The 19,019-nt window shown below is 44.1% G+C and overlaps 1 protein-coding gene across 1 annotated transcript in view; it reads right to left on the bottom strand.

Moving 5' to 3' along the window:
* TMEM131 (transmembrane protein 131) overlaps positions 1 to 10,493 on the bottom strand; it is a 91,527-nt gene extending 81,034 nt beyond the window's left edge. The window contains exon 1 of the mRNA NM_001012694.3: positions 10,336 to 10,493. Coding sequence (NP_001012712.3) covers positions 10,336 to 10,456 — 121 coding nt within the window. The 5' untranslated portion in view covers positions 10,457 to 10,493. The remainder of the gene's footprint in view (positions 1 to 10,335) is intronic.
* Positions 10,494 to 19,019: the final 8,526 nt, after the last annotated feature.

Below are 19,019 nucleotides of genomic sequence, written 5' to 3'. Positions count from 1 at the left end.
TGGCTCATGTTCAATCAAGCATCAATCAACACCCCCAGGTCCATTTCCTCTACACAGTCTTCCAGCCACTCTGCCCCAAGCCTGTAGCGTTGCCTGGGGTTATTGTGGCCAAAGTGCAGGACCCGGCATTTGGTCTTGTTGAACCTCATCCCACTGGCTTCAGCCCAACTATCCAGCCTGTCCAGAACCCTCTGTAGGGCCTCGCTATCCCCAGGCAGATCGACACTTACAGCCAACTTGGTGTCATCTGCAAACTTACTGAGGGTGCACTCAATGTCCTCATCCAGGTCATCAGTAAAGATATCAAGGAGGACAGGCCCCAGCACTGACCCCTGTAGTCTGTCTCTGTGTCCAAGGTTACACACCGACCCAGAACACCAAAGCAAACATGTGAGAAGGAAATGGGACTCCAGTAAGGAACCACTACTTCACATCCCCTCCTGCAAGAATGGAACTGTCAAACCTGTAACGTCCAATATTCAAGCTTCTCAGTATTTCCTCAGATACATAAGCTCAACATTTATTACATTTGTTAAGAATTACTTAACACATCTTGTATATTAACATGTCAACCACAATCCAATTTATTGTCAAATTAGCAGCAGCTGGCAAAGATGCGAAACTTAATGGTTAGAGGGCCCTTCACATTAAAGACATGATATAAATATAAGAAAGAAAAGTGGGCAACAAATAAAGCCTATATTATGAACAAATGCTGAAACAAGTAATGGCGAAAAGGTCTTTTCTTTAAATCCTTATCAACTTCTTTCAGTGATACAGTGACATGTGAAGCTTTCTGGATCTAATTACAGCTCTATTTCCACGTAAATCATACACAAATTACTACTGCTACAGCATTGATTTTACCAGCACCCAGGTTTCTGCTGTCTTACAGATATTCCTATCAGTTGTGACAAAATTACCAGACTGGTAACGGGGCCCCAGGGAATTGCATGGAGCTGTCAGGAAGGGGTGGGGGGGGAGGATGGAGGGGCAGCTGAGGGTTAGGGAAAGGTTCCGCACCAGAGGGCAGTGGGCACGGAACGGGCTGCCCAGGGCAGTGGGCACGGCCCCAAGTGCCAGCGTACAGGGAGCATTTGGACAGCACTCTCAGACACAGGGTTAGGATTTTGGGTGGTCCTGTGTGGAACCAGGAGCTGGACTCAATATTCCTGTGGGCCCCTTCCAACTCAGGATACTGCATGATTGCATGCATGACTTCCAACCAAGTTTTTAAAGCTACGAGGAAAACCCAGAGAGAATATAGGAGGCTGGAGTGGACCTTAAGATAGCATCTAGGTTAATCCCCTGTTGAAAGAATAGCAAATACTGAATTTGGACAAAAGCTTAGGCTTTTGTTTAGCTTGGTCTTCAAAACCTCCAGGTCAGAGATTCCCCAGCCTCTGTAGGGAAGTCTGTTTCACTCTAAGAATAGACAATGAAACATGTTCTCCTTTGGCCAAGCCAGAACATCGTAGTGATCCTGATCATCACACACTGAGGAGTCAGCAATTCACATTAGAGGTAATCTGAGCAGGCGAAAGCCTGTGCTACACATACAGGTGGGCCTTCAAGCTGGTGCTGTGCTGCACATACCCCTGGCTGCAGGACAACTTCAGCCAGCTCAACGTAACAGGAACCCGCAGCAGCTCCCACTTGCTTCAGGCGATTATGTGTGGCCTTGCCTTTATATACGAGTATAACAACAGGTCCTCATGTGAGCATCCTTTGTTTGACAGTAGAAATTATGAATGGAGTCACAGTAGGAATTATGAATAGAGTTGTTTTCTTGAAAGGAAATCCTATAATAGCTCAAATGGAATAACCCTTTCTATGGATTGGGTCTGCACAGTAAGTCCCATATGAATTGAAAGTCTGTTTGACGCTGCATTAACTCAAGGTTCCCAGAATCTGAAGCAGTGTGAGATTAGCTACACTATTCCATCTTTATAGTGTTACTTCTAATAAATAGCATTTTCAATTGTATTTTACAGCCTGAGTACCTTTCTTACTTGGGTCATTACACACCAGCACATTCCAGCGCAAAACAAACTTACCCTATTACAATTTACAAACACTATTCCTTCCTGTCGTGCATCTCCAGAGCCTGGTTCCATTTTCTCAGTTTCTGCTTAGATATCAACAGGCTGCCCCTCGGTCTCTCTGAAGACTTACTATCCCATGGAGCCTTGGATCCTGTGCAGCTCATGCATGATTTTCCCAGCCTTCCAGGGGGCAGCAAAACTTGATGCAATGTTTTAGGCGTGGTCTACTAAATGCTGAGTAAATGGGAATAATCACAGTTCCATCTCGTGACTACATTCCTGTATGTTGCCAGAGTACACTGCTGATTCATGTTTAGCGCTTCCAGCTTGTACCCTCTGCAAATGGTTATTCTGTCCCAGACGAAGGACTTTCCATGTGTCCTTGATGAATTTCATGACTGTCCTGTCAGCTCATTTCCCCATCCTGTTTAGTTCCCTCTGAAATGCAGCCCTGCCCTTGAGCAGACTGACTGCTCCCCAGATTCAGTAGGCTTCCACCTCCAGATCAAATGACAAAGATATTAAGCAAGACGGGTCCCTTGGAACTCCGTGTAACCATCTTCCAAGGCAGAGCATAGGAAGATGCTGTAGGGAATTAGCCTAAATCAAACACCATGCAGCTTATCAAGTTGCTTGGATACTCTTTTATTCTTTTTTTTTTTTCTTTTTTCTTTTTTTTTTTCTTTTCTTTTTTTTTTTTTTTTTTTTTTTTTTTTGCCAGTATCTAAAGATTCTACCTGGTATTATTTGAAAAGTTTTGTGGTGCAAACCACTGATTCATTAATTCTTTCTTTATTGCAGGACGATTTCATATTTATAAGCTTTGGACAAGCAGCTTTTAAATTCACTAAACATACCACGCCAACATCTCAAATGGAGGGACCCAGAATTCCCCTATAGGAAGTAGCTGACACAAAAGACATCCCATTTCTTTACTGTATCCCAATAACATTCAGTAGCTTCTATTATCTTCAGTCTGAGCCAGAATTTTCAGTCCACAGCTTATCTATTGCAAAAAAAAATAAAGAAATTATATAGGCCATTCATATCAGACTGTGCTGAATTGATGCAATTTCATTCTGAGGAAGAAACTATCTTGAGATGTTTCCAACAAAGCATATCGGTAGAGAAATGCTTCGGCTTCTAAAAGCTAACACACCCTTTTTAAAAAACTTTTTTGACAACTTATCTCAGCCATTCTTTTCCTTCACTACCACCCTCCTCAACAAGGATCCATTCTACAGACATAAAAAGAAAAGCTGATGAACAGTGAGCACATAAGGAACTTAAGCAGACGTGTTTGAAATTATTTAAATCATAGAACCATAGAATGGGTTGGGCTGGAAAGGACCTTAATGAACATCTAATTCCAACCCTTGTGATGTGGACAAGATTGCCCAGGCCCCCATCCAACCTGGTCTTGAACACCTCTAAGGATGGGGCATCCACATTCTTTGGGCAACCTGTTCCAGTGCCTCACTACTCTCCTTGTGAAAAATTTCTTACTAATATCTAATCTAAACCTACTCTCCTGCACTTGTTGAACATCATGAGGTTTGCATGGGCCCACCTCTCAAGCCTGTCAAGGCCCCTCTGAACAGCAACCCTTCCCTTCAGCACATCAACTGCACCACTCAGGTTGGTATCACACCAAGGTTCATGTCAACAACAAAGACACAAAATAATACCAGCGCCAATACCAACCCCTGAGGAACACCATTTGTCACCAGTCACTGTCTGGGCACTGAACTGCTGACCACAACTATTTGAGTTCTTTATCCAACAAGTTGTTCATCGGTCAAATGCTCTGTGCACATAAGAATCACACTTGGCTACAACTTTGTCCCCCATCCTCACTCTCTCAAAAGATGACTTATTCTGTTTAGCATCACTGTTAGCTGTACTTCCTGCCTTAAATGACTTGAAAGTATATTAAGATGAAGGTAGGGGTTTGGGGGCTTGTCTTGTAAGTTCAAATAACTTTTAAAAAGTCCATCCACATTCTATTACATCAAATATGTGCAGTCCAACATAGATCTATATATTCAGTTTGTAACTTCATACAGTAGCTAAGCAGAAGGAACAGTTACATAGTTTCATTTCCTCTACATTCCATTTCATAGGGGAAATTCTTAAAACCAGCTCAGTGTTTACCATAAAACACAAGCTGCTCTCTGACAATTCTCTCCTTTACACGTTCCAGACAAAGAGAGATTAAAAATGCCCCTATGGTAACCCTACTTAGAAGACAGACATGGTAGGTTTAGCAGGAAACCGTTGGAGAAGTTAAAAAAAAATTCAGTAAAAAGAGACTTAATTCAGAAAATGATATTACATTGTAACCCTTCAGCTCTTTGTGATTTCCCCACGACATCCAATGCGAAAGGGACAACTCCAAAATTAGTTTGTTTGATATTCTTAAGTCCAAGCTATCCAAGCCAGCTTCCTTTTGTTTCCTTAATGGAGCACTCTCCCATTTTTTGTTACAAAGTTGACAAAAAGTAAAACATGAATTTTGTAGCAAGAATTGCTGCCTCCCTATCTGGACTGATCCTCCATATGAGACGAGCAAACTCCATGAGAAAGCAAACTAAATTGACCCATGCTCCTGTTTCCAAATTAGCATACTAGATCACTGAAGCCAAATGATCACAAAAATAAGGGCTATTTCAACAATGACACTCCCGATGCAAGAAAATCTGTAGTATTTTAACATTTATATTTTTATTAATTATTTTTAAAATAATTGTAGTTTACGTTCAGATGTGCTGATTACCACAGATGAATGGCATCGGTTGCTTCTGCAACAAGTATGCAGCACGCTCACCTTCTGTAGTCACAGTGCCAGGCAGGCTGGATGCGACTCCAGAGGCCACCAAGCCCAACCTCCTGCTCAAAGCAGGCCCAGTGAGAACAGGCTGTTTGAGGCACTGCAGTCCTACACTTATTACCATGAAAATTACCCACACTTATTACCATGAAGAATACAGGTTTACTTCCAAAGCTGTCTTTTAAACGGTGAGGGGAAGAGACCCTCTTGCAGGTTGTGCTACAAGCAGGGAGGCTCCTACAGCACGCTGCCAGGAGCCAGAGGGACCAGGCTGGATAGCAGTCACTAACAGGAGAAATAAAGCATTTCCATTGCCTTTTATTCTTGCCAAGCCCACAAACACGGGAACAAACCAAACTGGTTCTAGGCTGTGTTTCAGTCACAGGACTTTTACTGCTGGTTATGCACGAACCACAACAGCCACCATTTACTGAACGGTGATTTACCAGCAAATCCCAGCAGATTTCCCAAGTGCACACTTTGGAAGATTCTTTACCCTTGTAAACTCACACACAGAATCATAATACGCATAGCTTGAAGCAGAACTGAACTGGCTAGGTTTTGATACAAAGTGATATACAGAAAATGCACAAGCTTTATTGCAAACAGCTGCAATTTTAGGACGCAGAAATGTTTGCAAATGACTTGTATTGCAGTGCTGGCAATCAATCACAAAAATCACTACAAAAGCTTTAAGCTAATCAATGCCTATGGACTGCTACAAAGTCTGGAGGGGCTTCGTCATGCCGGGCACCATACAAATGACAGTACGTTCCATCAGGAGTTGAACCATCTCCACAGGCAAGGACACCTCAGCCTGCCTCACGCAAGCAATAAAACTGGACACCAGTAAAAGGCAGACATGCAGAGGAGGAAAAACAATTATTTCAGGATAACACAAAGCCATGGAGAATATGAGGTCTCAGCTTCCTGTTCACTGAATTACAACGCTTGCTTATTTTTAATTTAGCCCCAAGATTCTGCAAATGAGCATTAGATATTTCAATGCAAGCAGGTGGTTAATATTTATCATTTAAGAAAGTAAAGATGTAGCCCAAGTCTGAGCAACTCTCCTACTTCAGAGTTTCAAAACACAGTGAGACGGTATGGTCAGTTTTTATCCTCACTGGGCTTTCCTCATGCTTAACTTGCTACTACTCCATCTACCAGTGTTTGCAGTTTGACCGAGGTCATTCTTTCTGGATCACATTTTGATCTATGTCAGGGTCAAAACATGAGTTTTAACATCAATGGCTGCATGCTTATATTAGTCCTGACAGTAGCATACGAGAAACAAGCGGTGTATGGGAAGAGTTGTTACCTTATTGTAAGCATGTCAGCTTTCTCCCACATCAGCTTCCAGCATCAGCTTACTTCTCATACTCAAATGAAGTACCCCGGGTTGCCATTTTAGATATCAGCAAAAGAAAAAGCTACTTGTCTGAGATGAGACAATGACAAAACCAGAACAAAACGCTCAGCAACCAAGTGCATGTTGTAAAATCTCCATTCAGATCTTCCATTACTATGTCAGCTACCATTTACACCACTTACACTCAGCAGTTATCTTAGTTTCTCGGATATTAGTAGTATGTACTGGTATCTAGGATATTAGTAGTATGTAATAGCATGTACTTTTTGGTTAAAAAAATAAATAAAAATAAAAATTTATCATTTACACTAATTTAGCAGGTATCAAACCTTGGATGTTTAAACTGAATTTTTTCCCAGATTCCGCACTAAGATATAAACTTTAAAATTACAGCTAGAGATTAAATCTAGTCTAAATGTCAATCATGGAACCATCATGGTTGGAAAAGAGCTCTCAGATCATCCAGTCCAACCAGCAGCCCACCCCCACCATGCCCACTGACCACATCCCTCAGTGCCACATTCACACAGTTCTGGAACACCTCCAGGGATGCTGACTGCACCACCTCCCTGGGCAGCTGTGCCACTGCAGCACCGCTCTTTGTGAGACTAAATTTTTCCTAATATCCAATCTGAACCTCCCCTTGCCCAATCTCAGGCCATTACCTCTCAGTTCCCCGCTACTAACCTGGGAGAAGAGGCTGACCTCCACCTCACTACAATGTCCTTTGAGGTTGTAGAGAGCTCCCAAGAATCGCGAAGACATTCAGACTCCCTTGGGCTCTCTACCCATATTGATCTTGAAAGCAGGTGAGCAGATAAAAGAACTATACAAATAGTGTCAGCAGGCCTTCAGCCAGCTGCCCAAATAAAAAGCAGCACATTTTTTTTTTAAGTTGCTGTAGTGTAAGATGAATAATTTTTTAGGAAGTTACAAATGGAATAGGAACAAACAAAAGAATCCTCAGGTTTAACAGCACACTCATGGAAGATATTTGTCTTCAAAACATAATACTGACCATGGGGCTTATAGTATTATTATGGCTTCGTTCAACCTGACACCCAGAAGGGTACTGTGCATTCCTCTCCCCCAATTAAAACAAAACAACAACAAAAACTGCACACTCAAACAAAAACCAAAAGCTGTCCTCAAACCATGTGGCAACACACAATGTGGTAATTATACTAGAAAAGGAAGAGTGTACTACAAAAAGCCTGAAAATGAACTTGCAAAAGTAACTCTTACGTTATATTTTTGCTCCTCCCAGATAGCAAGAGGCTCTCGGAGACGAAATGCACCATTTTCTTCTTGTCATGCTTTTGCTATGGGTTCACAGATTTCCCAAATGACAAAAACAAACAGCTTTAACTTTCTTCTCAGTCTTACTCATTCCTCAGTGATATACAGGCACTGAGGGCCCAGCTAGCCGAAGAAATAAGAAGTAGCACATGGCTGTTTAGTCTGAAATTGATGTTTAAGCTTTCTGGCCAGTTCTCTGCTCTCGCATTTCTCCCCCATGTACCTTCAACATGTTCATACTTCTCTAGCACAGAGAGCATGTAAAACAGCATCACTTTTTCCCCCCATGAGTTTGATTTACAGTCTGTATATACAAAGATTTGAGTTTCGCTTTTCATCCTTAGACAAATGGCAAAGCTGTTTATTTTCCACTTTTACCCTTAAACTCCTTAACTAAGAATGGGGACCAGAAGCAGTTACATCAACCTGAGATCCATCAGCACCGTGATTCTTCTCACTTGTGACAACTCCACGAAGAGCAGCTTGCTGCTCCTACCTGAGACACGTGAAGCAAGCATTACTCTTCTATGCGTTGGCTCCATCTTTCCTCACGCTTTGCCTCACAGATATGCAAGATAGGAGGAAAAGCGTTCTCCATTTTCATTTCTCTCTTCCTTTTGTTATACTCTGATTTGTTCTTCTCACACTTCTGCCATCCATCCCGGCACCTGCTCCTATTACTTTTTCTCCTGTAGCATCTTCTCTGCAATTTGCACTGCATGCACCGCAGTACGTATCTTCATACGGTCACCTTCACCTGAGCACAGCAGAAATAGGACAGGAGCGAGAATTCACTGCCTCAGTTCTACCTCCTCTCCACAACTTCCTTCCTGCAGCTCTAGTGAAACACGTATGTCCACATCTGAGGGATTGAGACGATATTCCTGTTTTCTTACTTCCTGTTTTCAGCTATGTTCAACCAGCCCCCCCCCCCCCCCCTTTTTTTTGTTTTAAACTCTGTCTTCCTATGTTTAATTTGTCACAACCTAGTAAGAAAGGTGCTGAACAAAGGCTGAAACACCCTCCTCTCCCTTCCCTTCTCATGAACTACCGTTTCCTTCCAAGCTCCTACCCACTGTACAGACTGGTCCTTCTTCTTCCATGCTCAATTACTGCACCTTGCAGAATGGCACTTTAAGATCAGCGGGACCGGATCTCACAAGCCACTATCTGAAAAGTTTTGCTTTAAAAATCCACTGGACTACTTTCCTTTTCCCCTTGTTCCTAGAGTTACACACACACACACCGCACTGAAGAAAACACTCAGTACAAGTCTTCAATGGTGGCCCACAAATGTAGGATTCCTTGATGGCCTAAGGAATCTGTGAAAGATTAATCGGAAAGAAAAAAAATCAGAACACCAATCCATGACTTATTAGTAAGTTTAAGCATACTACTTAAGAGTCTACACCCAAAGGATAAGTTTTAAATAATAGGTTGTATGAACAGAAGGAAATCAGTGCAAACTCTTCCACTTTCTCAAAGGACTTCAACCACAGCCATTCGAACTCTCAATCCAGCACTGCCTTTGTTTACCCAGGAATGCCAAGGGAGGCTGTAGAGCAAAAGCAGCAGCTCCTCCGCAGATCAACAAAGCCATGCCATGGCCTAAGCTGTCACAACTTCCAGGGCGTGCATCAGTCCCATCGCATCAATGTAAGGCATCACTGACAAATCTTGTATACTCATACATACATGTGAAGGAATGCAATCAAAGCCAGAGTTAAAAATAGATGGTTCTGAAGTATTTGAATGACTCCGGTGCCTCAAGACACCACAGACAGACCTACACGTTCCCCATCACTCTGAGAACACTGAACCTTCTTCACACTGTTTTTTAAATGGTGAATTCTCGGAAAGGAGCCAAATAAATACGAGCGTTTGCGACTCAGAATCGATTGTTTTTATTATCACCTTAATACAGACACCATCACACCCGTAACAACAGGTCGGTAAGCAGTTACTCAAATCGAGTACTTCACAAGAAGGAAAATGAAGGCTTATTGACCTTTATTGCGATACCTGCATCGTAACAACCCGTTTCTTCCCTCAGGTCTGCTCCGGAGACGCGCTCGCCGTCTCCTTGCTGAGCTCCTACCCCACGTCCTTCCTCTCCTTTATCCCGACTGCTTCGCTCTCTCTGACCCCGCTCCGGTACCTCTCAGCCCCGCTGCATCCCCCGCAGTGCAGCCCCGTGCTCGGAAAGCCGCGCCGTGCCTCCCACCCGCCAGCGCCCCGCGCTCCCCCGCCTCACAGCCACGCTTCAAAGCGCGCCGCGAGTCCGCACCTCGGCAGCGCAGGAAGAAGCCACCCTCGGCAACGCCGCGGCGTTCCGCTCGGGGCTCTTTTCTTCCCCTCCCCGCACCACGACGCAGACGCGCCGTGCCAAGACGGCGACCCCCGGGGCTCCTCCGCCGGTCCCCGCTTGACTTTCGACACAGTTCGGGGCGGGCCCCGAGCGCGGGGCCGCGGGGCTCCCCTTGCTCGGGCAGCGCTACCGCCTGCTCGCCTCGGCCCGGGCTGCGCTGGAAGCCGGCCGCGGGGCAGCCAGCTCGACGCTTTTTTTTGTTCCCCCTCCACTCCCTCCTCTTTAAAAGGCGGCCCCGGCCCCATCCCCGACGCTGTCAGCGAGGCCGACTGCCCCGGCTCTCCCCCTCCCCGCGCACACGGAGCGCGGCGCGAGGCCCCGGGGGCTCCTTCAGCCGCCCCACGGCCAACAGCCGCAACCGCCGCGGCCGGAGGAAGAGGACGCGGCGACGAGAAGAACGGACGGGAAACGGAGGGCTCACCTTCCTTCTCGGCCCGGGCCGCGTGAAGGAGCACCGCCAGGGTGAGGCGCAGCACGGCTGCCCCCCAGCCGCCGCATTGAGGGAAGGGGGAGCCGGCCGCCGCCTCCCGCCGCGCCGTCATCGCGCTGCCGCAGCCGGTGCGGGTCCGCCGCGTCTCCGGCCGGGCCGCGGCGCGCGCGCGGAGGAGCTCGGGGAGGGGAGGGGCGCAGAGAGGCGGGGCTGGGCGGGGCGGGGCGGGAGGCAGGAGGAGCGCAGCGTGGGCACGCGCATACACGCGCCCCCGAGGGGCGGGGCCAAGGGGGGGCGGCGCCATCTTAAGTGTGGGCAACACGCCCCTTCCTTTGCTGACGGGTTCCGAGCCCCGTTTGGCTTTATTTTTCTTGCGTGTTTGTCTTTTTTTTCCTTATTGTTGTTATTTTTGCTGTGATTCTGTGTTCTGTGCAAGCTCTAGCTGTCCGCGGTGTTGGTAATCTCACCTCTTTGTTACTATCCCCTCCTTCTGAAGGCTTAGGGACTGCTCTCATTGTTTCTCCGCAGACCGCTCTGAGGCTTTTCCTGCCAGCTTTCAAAATGGCGGCAGGAGGGTTGCGGCCGCGCTCTTTCCTGCGGCGCTTTGTGGGCTCGCTGATGCCACGGGGGGTGGGGTAGGGTCGGGCCGGTGGCTGCCCACGGGCGACAGCCGCCCCCAAAGGCGCTTGCCCACGAGGTCTCCCTTCCATCCGCATCCATCCGTCCTCCAGCTGTTGGTCGATCCTGGAGGCTGCTGGGCTGGGATGTAGGCAGTCCTCCCTGTGCTGGGCCACACAGTGCAGGCGTTGGTGATAACGTTAATTCTTTCGTTAAGGTTGGAAAAGACCTTTCAGATCATCTAGTCTGGCCGCCATCCCCACCGTGTCCACTGACCACATCCCTCAGTGCCACATCCACACAGTTCTTGAACACCTTCAGGGACAGTGACTGCACCACCTCCCTGGGCAGCTGTGCCACTGCCTCACTGCTCCTTCTGAGAAGAAATGTTTCCTAATATCTAACCTGAACCCCTCCTGGCACAACTTAATGTGTTAAATGTCTCATTCAATTGCTGTGACCTGGGAGAAGAGGCTGATCCCCACCTCACTACAACTTTCTTTCAGGTCATTGTAGAGTGTGATAAGGTCTCCCCTGAACCTCCTGTTCTGCAGATTGTACAATCCCAGTTCCCTCAGCTGCTCCCCCAGTAAGACTTGTGCTCCAGACCCTTTACAGCTTTATTGCCCTTCTTTGGATGCACTTCAGTGCCTCAGTGTCTTTCGTATAGTGAGGGGCCCAGGACTGAACACAGTACTTGGATGGGGCCCTGGACAGCCTTGTCTATGGGAGGTGTTCCTGCCTCCAGCTGGATAACCTTTGGGGATCCCTCTCAACCCAAACCCATCTGCACCACGCCCTGAGGTGGAGCATGAGGGTGAGTGTGAGGACACAATGACATCCATCTGCTGAGGAAGAACAGAACTTACCACTGACCATTTTAACAATATCTGTGGTCTTTGGATCTGTGAAATGAGGGAAGCAAATGTGCAATCGGAGAGATCATGTGTTGTTACATATAGAAGGATGTTTACCCATTAAATGGAGGCAACATTGGGTGCTTTGCAGCAGTGTTGGCAGGAGCCATGACTCCAGGGGTGTTGCATGCACCTGTGTTCTTCAGTCATTCACTTCTCTACAAGATCAACATCTTACATTGGGTTCAAAGTTCTTAAAGACGAGATCCTATTTCAGCTGCCATAGCAACATAATAGATTTGGATAGTATGGTTGATCGAGAGTCTCAAAGGGACTGACTGATGCACAAACTAAATAAAAACAGTTACATTTGTTATGGTTCTCACAAAGTTGTAATATAGGCTGTTCTTTACTGTCAGAACACCCCAAAGACACATTGAGATCATGTATATTGTCGTTTTCTTGAACTATGGCCATAGCATCAGATAAGTTTATTTTTGAGGAGAAAATGGAAAAATAGTAGCATTGGATCAAAGCTTTTCACAATAACAGTGGTTATTTCCAGAAGACATTGATTTGAATTAAAGGCCTGAGTGTAAATACTAATTTCTCACACTGCGTTTTCTTTTAACCACTGCACTGAAGCAGCACATATGTGAATGAGTGACTTGAAAGCTCGTGAGTCCCTCTTAACATTTCTCAGAACCACTCAAACCACAGTAAATATGCAGCCAGATCAGTGTTGTGAGCAGGAGCCACATGTGGACTTCTGTGGGGAACAGGTATGTGAATCAAGGAACGCAATCAAATTAAGAACTTAGAAAGGCAAACAACAGGCAGTGCATAATCCTGATTTTACTTTATTAACAAGGCTTCTACTGTATACACATTACTTTTCTGGGAAAATAAGTCAGCTTTTTTCTCTATTCCATTTTAAACTCAATGTTGCACAGCTGAGCAGCCAGACTTTCTCATTCTAATTCATGCTGCAGAGCATTCCACCTCTAAAATGAATGGGAACTCTAATGAAACTAAGCTGTAAGGATGGTAAAATCTGCCTCCATGTAAAAACGGAAATACCAACTGTGTTATTAAACAAAAATAAACCAAAAAACAGAGGGTCTACAAAGTAAATGAGAGAAAAACTGTGAGTCCTACCATTATGGTATGTATGAATCTTAAATCTTAGAGCATAAAAATACAGGCAGTTTTAATTGTTCTATACAGAGAATGTCTTTCTCAAAAGATATTATTAGTTATTTGGAAAACAAATAGCTCACAGTGCATATTCTTCCTTTCATCTTTATCCAGAACTCCTACTGTTTTCAGTCAAGAGTTCTGTGTGGAAAAAAAAACCACAATACAATATGGTTCAATGTCTGTAAATGATAAAGCAAAAGACATTCTGTTAATTTATTTCTGAATTAATCTGGTTTATATTATTTCATTCAAGTTTGAGGCTCTCCAAGCTGCTTGGTTGATGTGTGTTGGGCATACAAATAGTAACATTTGGATATCACAGTATTATATGCGCCTATTGAACAGTTTTTTTTTAAAAAATGCAAGTCTCCTACTAAAAAAATGACATAAGAAAATATTATGGAGCATAAAATATTTTTCTTTTTGAAATACACTTCTGTAAATAAACAAACTGTGAATTCTGAGACAATGAAGTTCAACAACTGGTTAGTCTGATGAATAAATGCACAGTTCTATTGTAGAACATGTCAGAAAGACTTTGTAATGGGAAGCCATAACTCTGTATCTATTGTCAACATTGTTAGCACGATTGGTAAGAAGTAGTAGACTGGACACAGGAAGATGTACGATCGGTCTACCTCCATGTCTGCCTCCATGCCTAGAGGTACTCAAGGCCAGGCTGGATGTGGCTCTGGCAGCCTGGTCTAGTGGTTAGCAATCCTGCCCATGGCAGGAGGGTTGAAACTAGATGATCTTTGAGGTCCTTTTCAACCCAGGCTATTCTATCATTCTATCATTCTATCATTCTGTGATTCAACACTGTCTACCCTAAGTGGAGGGTTGTGTACTTGAAGACTGCAGTATTTACTGACCTATAGTAGTTCAAAGTATTTCTCCTGTGAATGACCAAGAGTCAGCTTCCAACTGTCATGGAAGCCACCTTCATTGAGATTTTAAACTCTTTTTCTGAACAAGAAACCAGAATTGATAAAATATGGATGTGCAGTTTCTGTCCTGTCATCTTTGCAATGGAGTCGGGAGGTTCTGGGAGAGTGGTGGAGCAGTCAGTTAGAAACCAGAACCTCGATGGCTGCTGGTATTCCTGTGATGTTATCTTTCAGACTCCTACAGTGATAATCAGATGTTCAAACTGCCTGCTTCTCCTGCAGAGCTACTCTGATCAAATCCAGGTGACACTGCAGTGTTTGTGTGGTCCTTTTCACAGGTTCAGCTGGGAGGATGAAAAGTCACAGTGGGAAATGCAAACTGCTAAATTATCATTGAGATTTCTGTTGTGAATGTACAGTGGATTAACTTCTTTTGCTTCTGGCAGATGTTGCAAATGATAAATTGTTTGAAAATAAACCAAGGGGGAAACAAAAACAAAAACAAAAACAAAAACAAAAAAAAACAAAGAGAGAAAGCAGTTGGACCATCCAGTCATTCTTCTGTCAGTACAAACTTACTCCTGGTAGCTTGTTTATTAGTATATTTCAAGTTTATTTTAAGATGATTTAATGAAAAGAATTCACAGAATCACAGAATCACAGAATGGCCTGGGTTGGAAGGGACCTCAAGGATCATGAATCTCCAACCCCCCTGCCAGGCAGGGCCACCAACCTCCCCATTTACCAGACCAGGTTGCCCAGGGCCTCATCCAGCCTGGCCTTGAACACCTCCAGGGACGGGGCATCCACAACCTCTCTGGATTCCTATTACTTCCTCTGAAAAGTATGCACAAGTCCTGCTCTTCACTGCCAAGAGGATTTTCTGATATTCAGTCTCACCACATCCTCTTCTCCTTTACTCCTACTTATTCCCATATGTAAAAACCCAAGTATTTTCTCCCCATCTTAAAGGTTTTCCTTACTTAAGTGTTTGCTGACTGAAGATATGCCTCCGTCTACCTCTGCTTTAACAAAACTAGATGTATTTAGTTCTTTTAACCTTTTTCTATGAAACAGCTCTTCCGGATAATTCTTGCCGCTGTTCCTTAAATTGCCTCATTTGCCTTGACATTATGATGGATTGCAGAGAAGCGTTGCACATACCAGCATTCCATCTGCTAGGAAAAAGTTGTCCTTTCAGAAATGTTTCAGTAAGCTCAAGCTGCCAAAATGAGTTTGTGTCACTTAAATGTTTTGCATCACTTGGCTATATTTTTGAGCTAGTACCAGGCACTCCAAAGCTGAGCTTACTGCTCTGTGAGCCTGTGGCTTGTCTTGTCAATACTCTGCAGCTCTGGCTACTCCATTGGATTTGTCAGCTAAAGTCAAACCCTTCAGCTGAAAACAAGTAGCTCAGGACTCTCTCTGCTTTATTATCCATGCCAGATGAAAGTCATTGGAGAGCTTTGTTTCCAATATTTTATTTACAGTATTGTGAAACTGGTACTCTGAAAAAAAAAACAGAGGAACTATAATATATATTCAAGATTTTCTGCAAGATTTATTTTCAATGAACCCTTGTTACCTTTTACTTCCTTATTCTTTAGATAAGCAGTTGTAAATTTTTTATTCTTTGTTTCATTTTTATTTTCTGTTCAGTTAATCACTCATATGATCATATACCTAATATAAAATCCAAGATACGTCATAATTTTTGTTAAACCACTGAAAGAAAATACCCCTTAGTTCTTTAAGAATTCTACATTTTATGACCTAAATGTAGTGAGCCAGAGTTACTTCCTTGGATAAGGGGATGATCAACTTCTTATCAGTCTTGACATTTATGACACCTACCTGTGCTGAGAGCCTCCTTTCAGCATTACCATGATAAAAGCTGTGACAATGCGTGATTCTGGCTTGCTAGATTCCTCAAACAAAAGAAATTACACAGGACTTTGACCACAGTAGTACAAGCTGTAGTAGCACTACGGTGAATTGTGATGTGAACTGTTGTTGTAGGTACGGCACACAGGAGCAAAGGGATGCTGACCAGAGGGACTCTGACAGGCTCAAGGGGTGGGCCCATGCAAACCTCATGAAGTTCAACAAGGCTGAGTGCAAGGTCATGCACCTGGGTCGTGGCAATCTCAAGCACAAACACAGACTGGGTGCTGAGTGGATAGAGAGCAGCCCTGCAAAGAAAGACTTTGGGATGCTGGTGGATGAAAAAAACTCAATAAGAGCTGGCAATGTGTGCTTACAGCCAAGAAAGCCATCCTGGGCTGCATCAGAAAAGGAATGGTCAGCAGAGAGAGGGAGGCAGTTGTCCCTCACCTATTCCATTCTTGTGAGACCCCATCTACAATACTGAATTCAGTTCTAGGGTCTCCAGTTGAACTGAGTCCAGAGGAGGCCATGAGGATGATCAGAGGGCTGGAGCACCTCTCTTATGGAGATAGGCTGAGACAATTGGGGTTATTTCACCCAGAGAAGGCTCCAAAGAAGACCTTAGGCCTTCCAGTTCCTACAGAGGCCTACAGAAGAGCTGGAATGGGATTCTTTACAAGGGCATGAAGTGATAGGACAACTGGTAATGGCTTTAAACTACAAGAGGGAATATTTAGATTAGATGATACTAAGAAATTCTTCACAATGAGGGTGGTGAGGTGCTGGAATGGATTGCCAAGAGAAGCTGTGAATGCGTTATCCCTGGAGGTGTTCAAGGCCAGGCTGGATGGTGCTCTGGGAAACCTGGTCCAGTGGAAGTTGTCCCTGCCCACAGCAGGGGTTGAATTTGTATGGTCTTTTAGGTCCCTTTCAACCCAAAGCATTCTATGATTCTAATTCTATACACATTTGGAAAGTTTACACGCAATATACACTAGTCTCATTAATACATCACTAATTCTTGTTTTCCTGCTGCTTGATCTGTGTCATGCAATTGCCATAGCACAGCCCCTCTCTCATACTATGATGCCAGCACCAAGAGACTTGGTTGGTCTGATGTGGGATGACCCATATTGTTTTGATATGTAAAAGGTGAAGGCACCTCGAGGAGCCTAGCTTGTAGTCAGCTGTAGTACAGTGACATGAACTCTCCATGTGAAGTGACTGCATGTATTACTTTCGCTCAGGCTAACTTGTTATCAGTGTTCTTGTACTCTAACCATCCAATGCAGTGGTATGCACTGCGACATAGTGAAGTTGGGAGATAAAGCAGAAAGGATCCTGTCCTACCACAAAGTCCAGGCTAGTGGAAGATCTCAACACCAGATTAGCTCTGTGCCTAAGAGTAGTGTTGATGAAGGGAATTGCTCACATTTTATCATGTATTTGTTAGATGTCTTGCTAGTATGCTCCAGACTTTCCAGATTCAGTTCCCAGGGGTGCTCTTTGCAGTCCCTTTTGGCTGCGAGCACAGTTGTATGGCCTAGATAATATTTGGCAACCTGGCAAAATTTCTTTACTGATTGTGTAGCCAATAGATGTTTCATTGTGACAACAAGGTACGTGATATTTATTCTTCTAGTACCTCCACTGATTTAGGAACACTGGAACTTTGTAACATGACAGTACTACCAAGGCTGGCGTGGTTCTTTGCAGACCTGCAGAGCAGAAAGTCAGGGCTCCTGACGTGGTATTACAGTGTTGTACCTACAGAATCATGGATAGGTGATAAATGTCCTAAATTCTGCATGTTGATTTTTTCTTTTGGAAAAGGAGGTATCTTGTGCAAAGTGAACTTTGTATGCAGAAGCAGTCTAGTGATGCAATAGGAGAGAGCAAAGAGGAAGAAACACAAAAAGAGTAGGCTTACTCTGAGGGCTGACCAACCAACTGCCCTATTTAGTCTGAAGATACGTAAGCTATGTTCCTAAGTTCCTAAAGCTTTTCTGAATGTTGAAACTTCTGATTTTGGGGTTAAATGGGATCTCATCAAAATGATGATATACTTGACTACGTGTGCCTTTTCTGATGAGCACATCCAACATCACTGCATCGATATCCTCCTGTAAAAGGGTATATATGCCCATGTGGAAAGATGTTAGTTAGCTACTCAGACTTGGAAAATGCAGGTGATTTTAATGGAAATCTGTAAATGATCAGTGTGATTGATCATTTACCCAGTTGTCTCCATGCAGGTTCTAAAGCTTGGCTATATACACCTACATTTGAGGTTCTTGGACTGATTTTCTTTAGTTTCATGCTAGCTGACAATGCACATAGAACCCAGATATCCCTATGGAATAGGAGGGCATTTTTGTGAGGTGCTGTTGATTTCAATTCATGAGCTGAATGGAGCAATACACGAAGCATGCAAAGAGGACACACATCAGAGGCAGTGTCACCTGTGTGTTGTGATTACTGCCTGGGCCACTTATCCTCAAAGAAAGAAACCAAAGCCAGAGATATCTGTGCGTGGAGATCAACCTGTGGGATTAGGTTGAATGAAGATTTTATGGTATAATCTGTTTAAATGCCTTAAAATTTGGAAGAAGATCTGTCTGCTTGTTCCTTCCTTCTGTGCTTTTGATGTTTCTTCCCCAGTCTCTTCTGGAGGAATTTGGAGAGTTTGATGATTACATTCTTCTCTTTGCCCTTCAGACAGCTCTAGATATTTTCTCCATCTGAACTGAGTCATATGCTACATGATACGAAGACTGAGTAGGAGAATGTCTGGATTTTCCTGTCCTTTCAGGTAACTCATATTATCATTCAAAATGTCATTCTGGGTATAGACTTAGGGTGTGCACTTCTTCTTTTTTGGTCTTATGTTGTGTCTTTCATTTCTCTTTCCGAGCTGGATTATATAAATTATGGTTCTTCACTGTTGGCTGACTTCCCCTTTCCTGCTGTGGGTAAGCATCTCTTTCAGTTCTGCATGTTAAAATAGGAAAAAAAAAAAAAAGAAGAAAAAAGAAAAAAAAAAAGTATGAGACCAAAACTAGAGTAGACTCTCATGGTGCAGCTCTGTAGCCTTGAAAAGACCTTCATTGATATTTCATTGCTATGGACTGATAGATGTCATTTTAACATGTCTCCAAGTGCTTGCGATCTCCTCTCTCACACTAGGGAATAAAGGCTCTCAAGGAACAATGTGGGGATATTTATG

Source organism: Gallus gallus, chromosome 1, assembly GCF_016699485.2.
Source record: "Gallus gallus isolate bGalGal1 chromosome 1, bGalGal1.mat.broiler.GRCg7b, whole genome shotgun sequence".
In the NCBI taxonomy this organism is placed as follows: domain Eukaryota; kingdom Metazoa; phylum Chordata; class Aves; order Galliformes; family Phasianidae; genus Gallus; species Gallus gallus.
Note: the sequence above shows the minus strand (reverse complement) of the source record. Positions and strands in the feature narration are given on the sequence as shown.